A 16,388-nucleotide genomic window follows, 5' to 3' on the forward strand; every position below is an offset into this window, starting at 1 on the left:
GAGGGTCTTCTTTGTACTTCCCTCATCCACCCTTATATACCTGTCGTAATGGAGACTTTCCGCCTTGATTAAAGCCATTGGCACATAAAAACAAACACACGGCTCTGTGTTTGACATGGCCAAGCCAGGGAAGCCTGGTTGGAAGGAAGACCAGGCTGGCCGGGAGGAGAGGTACCTTCCAAATTTGATGAGTAAGCAAAGTTGAGCAAGTCCCTCTGCCTCACTCACCTCTCAGAAAAGGAAAGAGTTGGACCAGATGAGCCTAAAATACCCTTCCAGTGCTAAGAATGTATGACGTGAAGTTCAGAGCAGAAAGCCAAGCCCAGGCTGCACTTTCCCATGCAGATGGCCTAAATGTGAACTAAGGTCCAGGGAGTGGAGAAGTCGGAGGGGCCAGTTCACAAAGAGCCCTGAAGGCCACGCTGCAGACCTGGAACTTTAGCCTGAAGGCAAGGGATGGCCACCAAAGGTTTTGAAGATGGGTCACAGCAGGAGGGTCCTTGATGAGTCTGCATTTTAGAAAGTGGAAGCTGGATTTCAGGGCTCCGTGACTGGGGGAAGAGACAGGTCCAGGGAAACAAACCAAGAGGGAATTCATTGAGTGCGTTATGACACCATCTGACCCAAACTGTCCTTCCTTATTCTTGCCAGTGTCCCCTCCCAGAGACCTCATCGTGACAGAAGTGACAGAAGAGACCATAAACCTGGCCTGGGAAAATGAGATGCGGGTCACAGAGTACCTCATCGTGTACACGCCCACCCACGAAGACGGCCTAGAAATGCAGTTCCGCGTCCCTGGAAACCAGACGTCCACCACCATCCAGGAGTTGGAGCCTGGCGTGGAGTACCTTATCCGCGTGTTCGCCGTCCTGGAGAACAAGAAGAGCATTCCTGTCAGCGCCAGGGTGGCCACTTGTGAGTGAGCAGAACACCTCTCGGCAGCCTCCTCTGCCCTCCTCCTGTCCAGTACACAGCCCCCCCATAAGTTACTGCCTCACCTTTGCCCCTGCAGCTCTATGGCTGTCTTTATGCAGTTACACTAGTTAAAACTCTGGAATCCAGTTAAGCCCAATGAATTTTTAAAAAATTTTATTGACATATAGTTGATTTATAATGTTGTGTTAATTTCTGCTGTACAGCAAAGTGATTCAGTTATACATATATATGTATTCTTTTTCCTATAACCCATTGATTATTTGTTAAAGAAAGTCCTCACATACTAACTCATTTAACTCACAATAACCCTACGAGACAGGAGCTACTGTTAACCCATTTTACAGATGAGGAAACTGAGACTCTGAATGGTTAAGCATCTCATCCCATATCACACAGTTAATAAGTGGTAGAGATAGGATTTGAACCCTGGCAGTCTGAAGTACTCTATTCTACTACTACCTTTCTATGGAGCTCACTGTCTATATATTTAAAAAATACAAAAGTGGAGACATCAAGGTTCACGTTATTCTTCCTTTAAGAGTTCAACATCAGAATAATTACCTCCACTCCTAAAAAGCAAGCTGTGGCTAGAAATTGGGTCTTTTTTGCTTAGTAATAGTAACATTGGCTGCTTTTATTAAACTTGTGCTTCAGGCCAGGGACCATGGCCAGCAGTCACTGTGGGACTCAGCAGTCTCAACACATTCCCAAGGGGTAGGCATACTTAGCTCCTTCTCTTGGATGAAGAAACTGAGGTTCAGGGCATTTTGTTAACTCAACCAAGCACACAAAAGTCGTGATGATGAAGCCGAGATTCTAGCCCATCTGTATGATTTCAAAGTCTATTGTCATATTAGGTTTAAGCATGTGAAATTGCCAGTAGTCAATCATATGGTTGGTCCTTATATTGATATTAATTTCCATGACGCCTCATAGTAGACGGCATCCCAGGAGAACCCTTAAATAGACTCCAGCTCTGACAGACAGCCCTGCGGGGTTTAGTGGAATCATGTCTGTCTGCTCCATCACACATGTAGTCATCTCTACCTCCTCTCTGTGCTCTTCCTGACAGACCTGCCTACCCCTGAAGGTCTAAAATTCAAGTCCATCAAGGAGACATCTGTGGAAGTGGAGTGGGATCCTGTAGACATCGCTTTTGAAACGTGGGAGGTCATCTTCCGGAATATGGTAAGGGGCACAGAGGAGTGGGCGCCTTCAACCACGAGAATCTGAAAGATGCTCACAGGCTCTGTAGACTTTTCTATCAACTCACTTCCTTGGCTTCTGGTGGGGGACAAGGCTCTAAGTAGCCCCTGTGCATCTGCATCTATTTTTAAGTGACTTAAGAAGTCAATAAGCACAGCACTTAGGGCTGAGAGCCTAAGTAAGTAGATGGCAAGTCATCTCTATGTTCCGAGTACCCATTACAGTCTTACAAATCTCCACTCAGAGGCAAAGAAGATAAGAAATGGTCTCTGTCTCAGAATGCCTCCAGGCATATCTGAGATTCAGTATCCTTTCTCTCTGTGCCTAAAAGCACATGTGAGGCAGGAAAGTGGTCCCTGAGCTCAAAGTCAAGCTCTGCCTCTTACTAGCTATGTGGAAGACGGGGCAATGACCTGACTTCTGGGATGCTGGCTTCCTCGTCTATGAAAAGAAGGATTGATTTGGTGGCTCCAGAGTTCCTTTGGTTCTCATGCCTGTCATTTGACTTGAGTGTCAAAGGGGTGAGTAGAGAGGTCTGTGGGAGGGAGAAACCAACTTGAGAGATGTATTCATGTCTCTATATCCTCAGCACCTGCCATGCTGATCAGATGCTTAGTCAGTGCCTAGTGATAGATGAAAGAATGAAAGAGGAAGGCATGAATACAGAATGAATGAATCACATAAATGAAGGAGCTGGTACCTCCTTAGGTCTTACAAAGGTGCCTCTATATTTCAGAATAAAGAAGATGAGGAAGAGATCACCAAAAGCCTGCGGAGGCCGGAGACCACGTACCGGCAAACTGGCCTGGCTCCCGGGCAAGAGTATGAGATATCTCTGCACATCGTGAAAAACAATACCCGGGGCCCAAGCCTGAAGAGGGTGACAACGACCCGTGAGTATCACCTTTAATACCACTGACACAAGGATAAAGCTGATTGTACTGCAAAGCATCTCTGGTTGATAACGTGCCCTCTTACAGAGCATCTGTATCAATTAGCTTTTTTTTTTTACAAATTCATTTATTTTATTTATATTTATTTTTGGCCGCGTTGGGTCTTTGCAGCTGTGTGCAGGCTTTCTGAAGTTGTGGTGAGCGGGGGCCACTCCTCGTTGTGGTACGGGGGCCCCTCATCATGGTGGCCTCTCTTGTTGAGAAGCACGGGCTCTAGGCATGCAGGCTTCAGTAGTTGTGGCTCACGGGCTTGGTAGTTGTGGCTCACGGGCCCTAGAGCATAGGCTCAGTAGTTGTGGCGCACGGGCTTAGTTGCTCCACGGCATGTGGGATCCTCCTGGACCAGGGCTCGAACCCGCGTCCCCTGCATTGACAGGCAGATTCCCAACCACTGTGCCATCAGGGAAGCCCTCAATTAGCTTTTGCTACATAAAAAACAAGCTCCAAACTTTGTGGCTTGAAATGATACTTTTGCACATTGGTGGTTTGGGGTTGGACAGTTCTTCTGTTCTTGACTGGACTCACTTATGCATCTGTATGGGCTGGGGGCTGGTTGGCCCAGGATGGCCTCAGCCAGGACGGTGCCCTTCTGCCTCACATGGTCCCTCAGCCTCCGGTGGGCTAGCCTGGGCCTGATCTCACGGCAGCTGAGCAGGCTCACAAAAGACACTGGGTCACTTCCATCAAAGCCAATCTCAACGCCAGTCCAGATTGAAGGGGTGGGGGAAAAGATCCATCTCTTTATGTGAGAAGCTTCAAAGTGACATTGCAAAGGGGCACTGATACAGGAAAACAAATAAGTGAGACTCTAGCAAATAATCTACCATACTATCGGATTCAATATTAGTACCCAGTCCTATGGAAAAGGTAGGGACAATATTAATGCTATTATTTTTCAAGAGTCAAAACTGAGGCTTAAAGAAGCTGAATCAGTTTAACTAACACCACACGGTTAATGCTATCAGGGCCAGAATTTTAAGCCTGGGTTTACTTTTATGATTTTAACCCCATTTCCGGTAACATTGACTAGGCTCCGGGTTATGTAGAGTGTTGATTCCATGTCTTCAACAGGAACTTAGATAAAATGTGACTCAGTGCTAAAGAGATCAGAACTTCTTGGGTGTAGAGTAGGACTTGGCACTGCTAGATCATTTGGTGGGGGGAATAAAAATCCTGAATTTGGAGTTGTTCTATCAAGAAGCAAATTTTTATAAATAAATAAGCAAATAAAATTTGCACTGACATTTGGGAAAATCTCTTTATCTTCTTCAAGATAGTATACGTGCCAACTATCTAAGGTACTGACTCTTCTTGGCAGGGGGTGATTGGACAATTTAAATCTGTTTACTAATGACAAGAAAGAACATCTTGCATTTAAATATTTGCACATTTTGTTTAACTCAGATCCAATTCATAAGACTGTCTTTTTTATAAGCAAGTGTTTTCCATCATCCTGACAACATCGCACTGTGGTAGGTAGAAGGTGGGTACCAACAAGGAAAAATCATTAGATCACCAGAAAGCCATAGAAAAGATTAAGCAAATGCTTATTTGCTATAGAGACGGCCCATTAAAAATACAAAAGACATTTCTTTCATCTGCCCTTTTCTTTTTAATCTAAATTTAGGAACTGGCTGCTTTATTTTCTTCTTCTTGAAGGACAAACATCCCAACATTTGAAGTTTCATAATCACATAAATAACAACACTGAGAGGCAGATACTTACCTGTTTCTTTTGCTGATACCTGATCTTTTTCCAGATTTAAAGGATCTTAAAAATTTCATATTTAGCTCCTTCCCTCTCAGCTCTATATAGAGATTGTATGACAACCATTTCTGATATGTAAATATTTTTGAGAGCCATCATTTAAAGGAGAAAGAGCCTGGGCTTTGGATCCAAACAGTCCTGAGCTTGAATTTCAGCTTCACCAATAACCATCACCTTGGGTAGATCCACTTCTTTAAGCCTTAGACCCACCATCTGGAAACCGGGTTCATATATCTTCCTACGGCATAGTCACGAGAGTTAAGACTTAAACGACAAAGCACTGTGCTTGACACATACTGAACACAAGACAATGTTAATCTCCTGTATTGAAGGGTTCTGAACCTAGGGCGAGATCGGTGTCCTTGACTGTATCTCAACTTCTTTAATGAAAAGCCTGTTAAGAAAGGTAGTAGGTATGGTTCAGGTGTTTCCTAGCACCTTGAAGATCATAGGACGGGAGGCTTCACTGCTGAATTGCAGTATTATTTTCATTGTGGATTTCACGGCTTCAACATCTGTGAGCTGAGACTAATGTGGCAACTCATAGAGTTCAAAAACTAGACTCTGCAGGTTTCTCACAATCAGCTATGAATTATTCCTCCTCCTCCTCATTCCCCTTTATAAAACCAAGTTCCTTTCATTTGATATTGTTTCCTCAACCAGTGCTGAAATCACAAACTTAACTATTTAAAAAAATGAAGAAACATTGACTGAATGCTTTAATATCTTAATTTTCAGCCTGGTATGTTTTACTATATAATGTTTTAATGCATTAAAATTATCTAATTAGAAAAAAAAAGAGTAAAGATAAATGGCAAAGCCTGATGCGACACTCGGGATTCAAAAAGGTCAAAGACCGGGGCTTCCCTGGTGGCGCAGTGGTTGAGAATCTGCCTGCCGATGCAGGGGACGCGGGTTCGTGCCCTGGTCTGGGAGGATCCCACATGCCGCGGAGCAACTAGGCCCGTGAGCCACAACTACTGAGCCTGCGCGACTGGAGCCTGTGCTCCGCAACGAGAGGCCGCGACAGTGAGAGGCCCGTGCACCGCGATGAGGAGTGGCCCCCGCTTGCCACAACCAGAGAAAGCCCTCGCACAGAAATGAAGACCCAACACAGCCAAAAATAAATAAATAAATATTAAAGGCAAAGAAGAAAGGGGAAATTGTAGATAGAGTAAGGATCTAGTTTAAAAAAAAAAAAAAAGGTCAAAGACCGACTCTCTGAATGACCCTATCTAGATTGTATAATACGGTTTGAATAAACTGTGAGAAATTTCTTACAGAATAGGGAGAAAAGCACAATCCTAGGAAGCTCTTACTTTTGATTGTGGTAAGAACACTTAAGCGAAGACCTACCCTCTTAACACGTTTTTACGTGCACAATAGAGTACTGTCGACCAGAGGCATAATGCTGTACAGCAGACCTCTAGAACTTAATCGTCTTGCAAACTGAAACTTTATACCCCTAGGGGAAGGAGTATGTGGTTATCTGTTTGCAACAGGGTCAGACCATGGTTCTTGTTAGAAAGTGACATATGGGTGGGATTTTGAAGGATGAATAGGAGATTTTTAGAGGGAGAGGAGCAATCTCAGGAAGAAGAAACAGAGGAACAGCAGGTGTAGAGGCCGGGGGTGAGGAACAACACGGCGCGCTCGGAGAAGTATGCTGTCAGAGCAGGAAGCCCAGAGCGGGTGGGGCCGGAGGCGCGCAGCAGGGCAGGAGGAAGGGCCAAGATGCGGCCTCAGAGACACGCAAGGCCTGAGATGGCCGTGACTTTCTTGCTTGAATTATTTTCATCAAAACTAACTTTCCATGCATTGTCAAGACAGTCATTGCCTCACTTTTCTGTTTCATTATTTGGATAGAGAAGTTACCAATTAGGGAGTTCTGCCTAATTAAAAAACCATAGAGGCTAAGTCAATGTTTTTCAAGTGAAGTAGCCCGTAAGTGTGTTTCTTCAACGTATGATGATGATGATGATGATGATGATGATAATACAGTCACAACCATTTATCATATAACCACTACATTGCAGGCCATGCGCTAGATGCTCCACATGCATTATTTCCTTTAATGTTTGAAAAAACAGAAACCCTACAAGATAATTGTCATCATCCCTACTCATAGCATAGCAAACAGGAAATTGAGGTTCCGAAAGACAAAATAAGGTCAGTTGGCCAGTACGCACCTGAACGTACGCTCACGGATCTGGAAGGCTACAAGCCCTCTTTCTGCTCAGCCCTTGGCACTGGCCCTGACCTCTGAAACCCCTCTGTCCCCTGCCTGTCACAGGCTTGGACGCCCCCAGCCAGATCGAAGTGAAAGACGTTACGGACACCACTGCTCTGATCACCTGGTCCAAGCCCCTGGCCGAGATCGACAGCATTGAGCTCACATACGGGATCAAAGATGTGCCAGGCGACCGAACCAGCATCGACCTCACACACGAGGAGAACCAGTACTCCATCGGGAACCTGAAGCCAGACACAGAGTACGAGGTTTCCCTCATCTCCCACAGGGCCGACATGTCTAGCAGCCCCGCCAGAGAGACCTTCACAACAGGTAACGGGCCTCCCCCTGCTAACAGCCCCAGGAGAGGAAAGATTGCCAGACTCCCATCCCCACTACATGTCGGGGTGTCTTCCAGGCTCCTTTTACAGTGGAAACAATGGAAAGGGGATTTTCATTCCTTTAAGTTTTATTTTAAAATACTGTAGCAATTGATTGATTAATATTACCCCAAATAACCTTCTAAGGCAAAAGAAAATTTTTGCCTACATAGAAGATTCTGGTCTGAGATTCTCAGACATTTTGGTTAAAACAAAATTTAAATAAATATTTTAATAATAAAATGCAGTATATGGAAAACATAAATGACAAAGATGCCTTCTAACCTCTTAGCCTACAGCACTATCTTAAAAGTACCAAAGTGTCAATCATTCATTCACTAAATAGTTTTTCAGAGCTCGGTAAGCTCCGTATGAGTTATTAAAAATCCAGTGATGAATACAACAAACCTGTTCTTACAGTCACAGAGCTTATTTGCAAGTTTCTGTACAGTTTTTATTAAGCACGAAATCGGTGGAAAACGTGAATGATTGAGGTAACATGTGCTTTAATAATCAGGAAAGTGTCAAGTATGTAGTATTCGTTTAGATGTGTGCATTAACTATTGAACCAGAGAAGTGTGTGGGCAATTCTGTCATTTCTCTCCAATGGCAGGCACCTTTCATGTCTCACCTTGAACTGTCAAGGACTCCCTCTCTCCTGGTGCCTGGTGTTCTCAATACCAATGCCCCTTCCTCTCCCAAACAGGCCTGGATGCGCCCAGAAACCTCCGCCGCATCTCCCAGACAGACAACAGCATCACCCTGGAGTGGAGGAACGTCAAGGCGGCCGCCGACAATTACAGAATTAAGTACGCACCCATCTCCGGAGGTGACCATGCCGAGGTAGAAGTCCCCAGGAGGCAACAAACCACAACCAAAACTACACTCACAGGTGAGGTCCGCGTCCCTGACCCAACTGGCCCTGGGGGCATGTCCCCACGTTGCAACCCTCCAGAGAGGGAATAAAAACGGTTCCCAGCTACCCATCTCACTTGGGCATCAGTGAGTCAGGCTGTGAAACAGTCCAGACATTGAGAAATCGTAGCCTTCAGGGACTAGTTCAGGGCCATTTTTATGGCCTTCTGAAAGTCTGTCCAGTTTTGGGCTGAATCTCAACCTGCATGTTCTCTCTTAGGTCTGAGGCCAGGAACCGAATATGGTATTGGAGTGTCTGCCGTGAAGGGGGACAAGGAGAGTGACCCAGCCACCATCAATGCGGCCACAGGTGAGGCCCGCCTGGATTCCCACCTCCACGGGACTACCATCAGCAGACACAACAGGGTCCAGGAGGCAGGAAACCTACTTAAAAAGAAACAGTAGATGCCCAGAGGGAGGTGGGGCTTCTAGGATCATCCAGCCCAGATGTCCACATTCCAAAGTAGCATAGGCACTCCCCACGTGAATGATCCTAACGCTACTCTCTACGCAGGAAGGGGGACGGGATATTTTACAAAAAATTGGAACCAGACTTTATAAGAGATCTACAAACTTTTGAAAGTTGGCAACTGATTCAATTTTTTATAAACCACTGACTAATCAAAACACATCTGGGGGCTTTTCTCTTAGCAAACACTTAACTTATATTGCATACCCTCATCACATAAATTATAAGTGGCAGGAGCGTAGTTTAAGGCAATCTTTGCTCTTACGTATTGCATCCTGCAGCTCCAGCCTCTGAGGGAGGATGCTGAGGGGCTACATGATTTGAGGCCACTGATTCTTTCTGCAAGTTTGTTTGTTCTTTCTGGAAAATTTGTAAAGAAAGAAAACTCTTCCCTTTACCTCTCCACCAGCCTCCTGCTTATCTCCCCCCGGACTGTGATGATGAGGGTGGCTGGTGTGGGGAGATCATTATGTAGGATCCAATGCTGAGCACTTATACATATTCTTTTTTATCTTTCATTTGGAGGTAATTGTGGATTCACATGCAGTGTAAGAAAGAATACAGAGAGATCTGTACCCTTTGTCTAGTTCCCCCCGTTGGTAAAATTTGTGTAACTGCAGAACACTATCACAACCAGGAAACTGACATTGATACAGTCTATCAACTTTATTCAGATTTCACTCAGCTGTGTGTGTGTGTGTGTGTGTGTATTTAGTTCTGTGTTATCACTTGTAGATTTTGGAAGCTACCACTTGTTATCACTTGTAGATTTTGGAATCTACCACTACAGTCAGACACCAAATAGTTCCAATCCCAAGGATCGCTCTTGCTATACACTTTTCTATAGCCAAGGCAACTCCCACCCTCCCCTTCACCTTAATCCTTGGCAATCACTGATCTGGGCTTCATCCAATTTTGTTATTTCAAGAATGCTACATAAAAGGAATCATACAATATGCAACCTTTAGAGACTGGCTTTTTCGCTAAGAATAATTCTCTTGAGATCCATCCAAATTGTGTCTTGTATCAATAATCAGTTCCTTTTAAAGGCATTTGATTGAGTATCCCTTCATGGTATGGATATATCACTATATTATTTTTAATCTTTCAAAAACTCAGTGAGGTACCGTACAATAACAGCATCTCACAAAGGTGAAAACTGAGACTCAGACAGCTGAGTCACCTGAAGCCACACAGCGCTACGGCAGACCTAGGACTGTAGCCCACAACCAGCTTTCAGCCCCAGAAGCAGTCCTGCCCTGAAGCCTGAAGGGTGTTCAACTCTCTGTTTTCCTCCCAGACCTGGACGCGCCCAGGGACCTTCGGGTTTCTGAAACTACGGAGACCAGCTTGACCCTGCTCTGGCAGGCGCCACTGGCCAAGTGTGACCGTTACCGCCTAAACTACAGTCTTCCCTCGGGCCAGCCAGTGGAGGTGCAGCTCCCCAGAGGCACCACCTCCTACGTCCTGAAAGGCCTGGAACCTGGGCAGGAATACACCATCCTCCTTACAGCAGAGAAGGGCAGGCACAAGAGCAAGCCTGCACGGGTACAGGCATCCACAGGTGAGGTCAGCCTCTGAGCTCTCGCCGCACCCTCTGTTGATTCTGAGGTTGCAGACCCATCAGCCAGATTGTCTTCAAATGAGAAGACCAGATGGGAAGACGTGGGGATGTCTCTACTCGTGACTGCTCTAAATCCCATTTGAAAGAGTTACTTACGTATCTTTTCCTCTTGTCAACTCATCAACAGCAAAGTTGCCTAGCTGGGCAAGCAAAGTGGTTTTTAAATATCTCCTCCTAGGAGAACTTAAAGCATCAAAGTTTGTGTTTGTCTTTGGTTCTTTTCTTTAATTTTGTGCATTTCACAGAATCTTTTAAATTTTTCTCATTTTCCTCCCTCTTTAGCACAATTAATTAACTTTTCATTTTATTTCTTTTCTAGATGACCAAGATGTTGGGAATAATTCCTTGTTTTTTTCCCATTAATTGTTTTTATTCCAGGTCTTTTGCTTTCCTCTCAGGTTACCTGAAACATTGCACACGGTCCTTTGAGCCTTCCACGGTGGCCTTCTCATTTTCTCTTGGTCATTAAGAGGTGAACTTTGTTTTTCCACGACAGCTTAATCCTGACCTCCAGTATCCCTTCTAGCCCAAGTATCCTGTTCTTTGTACCTGCTTCCATATTTTCTCAATGGCTAAATTGAGAAAAAAAATCAGTTCTTCCTATATGAAAATATACACATTTAACTTTGGCCCCCAAATATTCAAGAGGTTCAGGGGAAAAATGTTACTTCTTCAGGGTCTGACAAGTAATAGTCTTTAGTTTCAATTCAATAAGTAAGTATGTATTGAGAACCCACTGAATATATTGTGGTATGCTGATACTGGAGGGGAAAAAAATGGGTTATGTACTTAGCACTGCTATTCTGACTCATGTGCGCTTACTCACAGTCCCTGGGGGAAGACCAGATGGATGTCAGACAGCACTCAAGCAAGGAAAGGGAGTGACTGGGCAGCACTCAGCCGAGGAAAGGGAGTGAATGGGGGAGGCAGGAGCAGCCAGGGACGGTGTCTTGGCAGAGATGCTATTCCAGCTGAGTCTCCATAAGCAGAAAATGTGTTGCACTGACGGGCATATTTGGAAATGCCTTGAAGCGTCTTTGTCGTTTATGGATACTTTCACATGCATATAACAGAAATCTCAAATAACGGTCACTTAAGCAAGATACAAGTTGGTTTCCTCTCTCATAAAGTCAGTCTGCGGTTATAGGTGGCTCAGGGATAGCACAGCAGTTCCAAATGATCGGGGATCTGGGCTCCTTCTAGCTTTCTGTTTCACTAGTCTTAGTTCTTGGCTTCCATTTGCAAAGTCGCCTCCACGTCACAATACGGCTACTTCAGTACAGCCTTCACATTTGTGCTCTAGGCAGCACGAAGAAGGAAGAGCCAAAACCAAAAAAAAAAAAGTAACTTCTAGATGAGAGTCTTTCTGGAAACCTCACCAATGACTTCTACTTGCATTTCACTGGCCACTTCTAGCTATAAGTAAGTCTAGGGAAGGTAGTCTGCTGGTGGAGCATGTTGCTGCCCACATAAAATTGTGGTAGTTTGTAAGGGAGAGAGAGAGAAGGGGTATTTAGTAGACAAAGAGTAGCCTCTTCAGAAAGTCTAAAGTGAGCTCAGGTGCTCAATTCTGTTGACTCTGTGCATGGACTGCTTCCCACGCAGCTATGAGATGATCGTCAAGGATGCGTGGTGGTGGGGGGTGGGTAGCTTGATCATAGGTGCGGGGGGAGGGGAGGATAAATTGGGGAAGAAATAAATCTACGGTAGAGATTTCAATGGTTCAGCTTTATAAACATGGGTTTGTTATAAGATGCGAAGGGACCACAAATGAATCGGAGAAACAAGAGAGGGAATTTCTTCTTCTCTTCCCTCCTCCTCTCCCTCCCTCCCTCTCTCTCTCTTTCCCTCTCTCTTCACTTTTCCCTGAGTTTTACAAATGCTAGATTAAAGACAGTTTCCTATCTCCACTCAATCATCTTACCCTCTGGCTATAGCCACTTTATCTCCTATCTCCAGCAGGGAATCCCCAGGCTTTAGCCGCTCAGGGAGATGAAAGCTTTCAAGTGAATCACAGGCTGGAATTCCTTTGTCTCTAACTAAGAGCCCAGTTTTGGCATCCCAAGGGCTCAGTGGTTTCTTTTCCCCAGCCGTGCCTCCTTAACACTGTTTCAAAGAAATCACGTTGCATATTTAAAGACATTCTTCATTACAGGAAAAATGTGCAAAGTCCCTTCTATGGGCTCTTCCCCCATTGTCTCTAGAATATTTCTCTCTATGGCTTTCTCCATAGAACGATTTTATTTTATTAAAAGTGAGGTGGACATTTCTCTCCATCTCCTGAAGTCTATCTTCCCAATAAATATCTCCTACAATATCTTCCCAGTAAATATCTCCTTCATTTACTCAGTCAGTAATGCACTACAACCATGCTCCGTGCTAGGTCCCGGGGAAACTACAGCCATGAAGACAAGTCTGTGCTTCCAAGGAGGTAACTGTCTAGTAAACAGACACCTTCACTTGCTGTAACTAGGCAAGCAGGACTATGCTGTGGAAGGCGTAAAGAAGCAGAAGTCCAGGCACCCGGCCTTGGTAAACACATGGGGAGAAAAAAGAAACAGGAAAAGTGGGAGCGCTTAGAGGAAGGTACCATGTGGTTATGAGTCCTGAAATGTCAAAGGGTTGTAGGTTCAAAGGTCAGAAGAAAGGGATTCCCAGCTCTGCATTACTCGACTCTGAATAGCAGAAGTCTGCAAAGTGTCGCTCATTGTCTGTGGGTTTTACAGAGAAGATGTGAAATTGGCTGCCCCAAAGCGTTCTTCCCAGAGAATTCCAGGGCTCTAGTCGCGGCATTGAGCCAAAGCCCAAGCCTTTTCCTTGAGGCAGCACCAAGTTAAGTTAAAAGTATGCTTCACCTAGCTGCCCATCACACCTGAAATACAATGCAAAGAAGACCCTATCACAGGCTACACAGCCCTGCGGAGTCTGGTCCTTCCCATCTCTCTGACCTCACTCCCACTACTTGTCCCCTTGCTCATTTCACCATGGTCACCCTGGCCTTCTCGCTGTTCCTTAAGCATGCCAAGCCTGCTCCTACCTCAGGGCCTTTGCACATGCTACTCCTGCTGCCTAGATACCACTCTTCTCCCAGTTCTACACCTAGCACCTCCCTCATGTCATTCAGCTCAAGTCTCATCTCAACAGACCTCTCTGTCAACCAGTCTAAAACGGTGCCCTATCCTGATTTACCCCTTCATGCTGCTCCAGAGTCCCTCATGACACTTGCCTGACGTCACTCACTCGTTGGTTTACTCACCTACGGCCTGCCTCCTACTTCTAGCCAGAAAGGACTCTGTCTCCTTCATCCAGCGCTGCAGCCCCAGTGCCCTGAACACAGCCAAACACGGGGCATGTGCTTCACGAGCATCTGGGGACTCCAGCTCCTCCAGAGGCAGTATTTCCACTGAATCTTCTGGTCTTTTTCTTTCACCTCTGTATCAAAGGCCCAAATTCTCTCTCTTAAGGATTAAGGGAAGGGAAGTCGTTCTCCTGGAGTCTTTAATTAAGCTTACTCTGGATAAAAATGGAAGGAAAGAAAGAAGGAAGGATGGGGGGAAGGAGAAAGGGATGGAGGGGGGAAAAAGGAAGGAAAGAAAGAAAAAAGGTACTATCCCTGTTAGCATTGAACAAAATGAGTCTGTGCCAGGCATCTCCCCCTCTGGCCCCATATCTGTATTCTAATAAACTCAACAACACCCTGCTTGAAGTGGAGGCCATGATTTTCTTTGAGCAGTAAGGGCCATAAAGCAGGGAGGATATGCAGAAACCCAAGGCCAATAAAGCATCCTCCCACACCGCGTAAGACTTGACAGTGATACCCCAGTAATTCTCAAGGGTTTGGGAAGCAGAGAGGTGGAATTTTGTTTTTAGCCACAGCTGCAAGTAATAGAAAACATTCTGCTCTAATTTTCCATTTTGATTTTCTCATGGAGCAAACTGAAATTTAGTCAAATATCTATCCATGCAACAAGTATTTATTTCTTACCTGCCATGGGTCAGGCAGTGCTGGTATAGAGAACAGAAAGACACAACCCCTCCACTCAGGAAATGACACACATTGCAGTGAGAATGACAGAACCAAAACCAAAATTATAGGAACGTAACTAGTCTGCTTAGAGGAAAGTGTGGGAAGCTACAGGAGCACAGAGGCAGATACCCATCCCAGACCTGAGCAAAGTGAAGGCAGCGTATCAGAGAAGGCTTTTTGGAAGAGGTGATACTTGGCTGAATCCTAAAAAAGGAAAATGAGTTGGGCAAGTGGAGAAGGGAGTGACGACATTTCCAGCTGGAGGAACAGTATGTGAGAAGCTCAAAGGCATGAGAAACTTCATGTTAGTGAAACACCAGCCATACAGTCCTGCTGTATGATGGAGCTGGGGATAACAGGGTACAGGGTTACAGACATTATCAGTACCATCTACAAAGCGCAGTGAATATCATGCCGAGGGGCTTGGGTTTCATTCTTGACAGTGTGAAGAGTCACCAGAAAGTTTTAAGGCAAGGCTTTTAATTTCAATTAACTTTACAAGATGAGATCCAAGCAATTTAATCTACCCTTAGGGGTCCTGAGGCTTGAATTTGGCCATCCCGCTGCTGTTGGAGAATCACTCTCTCCCCCATCGGTGAGCACTAAAAGTGGATTCCTCATCAGTCAGCACTTGGTAATTACCATCTACAAGATGGTGGAAATCTAAAGATTTAAAGTTGGCACAGCCAGAAATTCCCCCAGGCCAGCTGGTCAACTCACCATGAGCACAGAAATGGGATTTTGAAATTCTGATTTCCCAGGCCCACTGACATTGTTCAGAGGGTAGATGCCAGTGCACAGCTGGAAGAAAAAGACAACAGCCTTTTCATAAAGAAAGGCCAAGAAATTCACTATGGAACTATACAACGGAAACACTGGGCTTCTGGGGCCGTAAGCCCACAAGTGTGTCATTTGCTGTTGAAATGCAGAGTCCGCATTAATGAGAAGCCTCTGGTCTCGATCTCGACTGTTGTCTGCTGTATTTTTATTCACGTTTTTCCCTCTGTTTTCATAATTCTTACCTGCCTCCCTTTAATTTATCTACTGATTTTATTCATTGAAGTTACACCTTTTACTTATCTGTCTAGCATTTGTTTAGTGAAGGGTTTTGGGTCGGGCACCAAAAGCACCCACCCAGCAGTGGTCACGGTCACAGCACTAAATATAACTATTTTTTTTTTCTTGATCTGCCTAACCCCCCCCCGCCCCCCACACACACAAAAGTGGAAGAATAGCCAAAAATTTTGGTGGAAGTATCATCACCATGACTATTACCATTTACTGAGCAACATGACATTTTATGAAAATTACTCTATCCACTGTAAGAAGAGATGAAGCAGGATGTGAAGGACATTGTATAAAGTATCCGTGGCATATAAAAAAGCTGATTTAAAGAAAACAATGGTTCTCGTGAGGAAGAGACATTTTCTAATGTGGATCTCCTCCTCTCTCCAACCATCTTTACTACAACAGCTTAATAGACGACCTGTAACCCCTCCATAACCCCTCCCTCCCCCAGTTAGGTAATTCTCCCCACATCTCTTGCAACCTGGTACCTGAAATCTCTTTCATGGAAAAAAATATGCTTTATGTCATAATTAGAGAAAGAACTTAAAAGGCAGTTACCTGAGAGGAAACACTGACTTAATTCACACAAGGGGGGGTCAACTATCAATGTCAGCTAGGTTCTTGACAAGAAGTTTTGACAGCAGCAGGAGAAAAAAAATAAGAAAGGGGGATAAAAAGGAGAGTTTATGGGCCACAGAGTTCATTTCCTTAACTTTACAGTTTGGGTTAGGTTGGTTTTTGTCTGATGTCTCTTCATGCATGAGGGCTCTTGGAATCTTTGAAAAGGACACACTCCTGAGTTTAGTTGTGCT

General features: G+C 44.8%; 1 protein-coding gene across 5 annotated transcripts in view; it reads left to right on the forward strand.

Annotated features, from left to right (window-relative positions):
• TNC (tenascin C) overlaps nucleotides 1–16,388 on the forward strand; it is a 93,743-nt gene that overhangs the window by 32,221 nt on the left and 45,134 nt on the right. For all 5 annotated transcript variants that reach the window (XM_082842795.1, XM_082842796.1, XM_082842797.1 and 2 more), the window contains exons 4-10: nucleotides 652–915; nucleotides 2,009–2,124; nucleotides 2,879–3,035; nucleotides 7,157–7,426; nucleotides 8,180–8,365; nucleotides 8,609–8,698; nucleotides 10,158–10,421. In XM_082842795.1, coding sequence (XP_082698921.1) covers nucleotides 652–915; nucleotides 2,009–2,124; nucleotides 2,879–3,035; nucleotides 7,157–7,426; nucleotides 8,180–8,365; nucleotides 8,609–8,698; nucleotides 10,158–10,421 — 1,347 coding nt within the window. The remainder of the gene's footprint in view (nucleotides 1–651; nucleotides 916–2,008; nucleotides 2,125–2,878; nucleotides 3,036–7,156; nucleotides 7,427–8,179; nucleotides 8,366–8,608; nucleotides 8,699–10,157; nucleotides 10,422–16,388) is intronic.

This window comes from Leucopleurus acutus, assembly GCF_964270905.1.
Source record: "Leucopleurus acutus genome assembly, chromosome: 7".
NCBI lineage: Eukaryota > Metazoa > Chordata > Mammalia > Artiodactyla > Delphinidae > Leucopleurus > Leucopleurus acutus.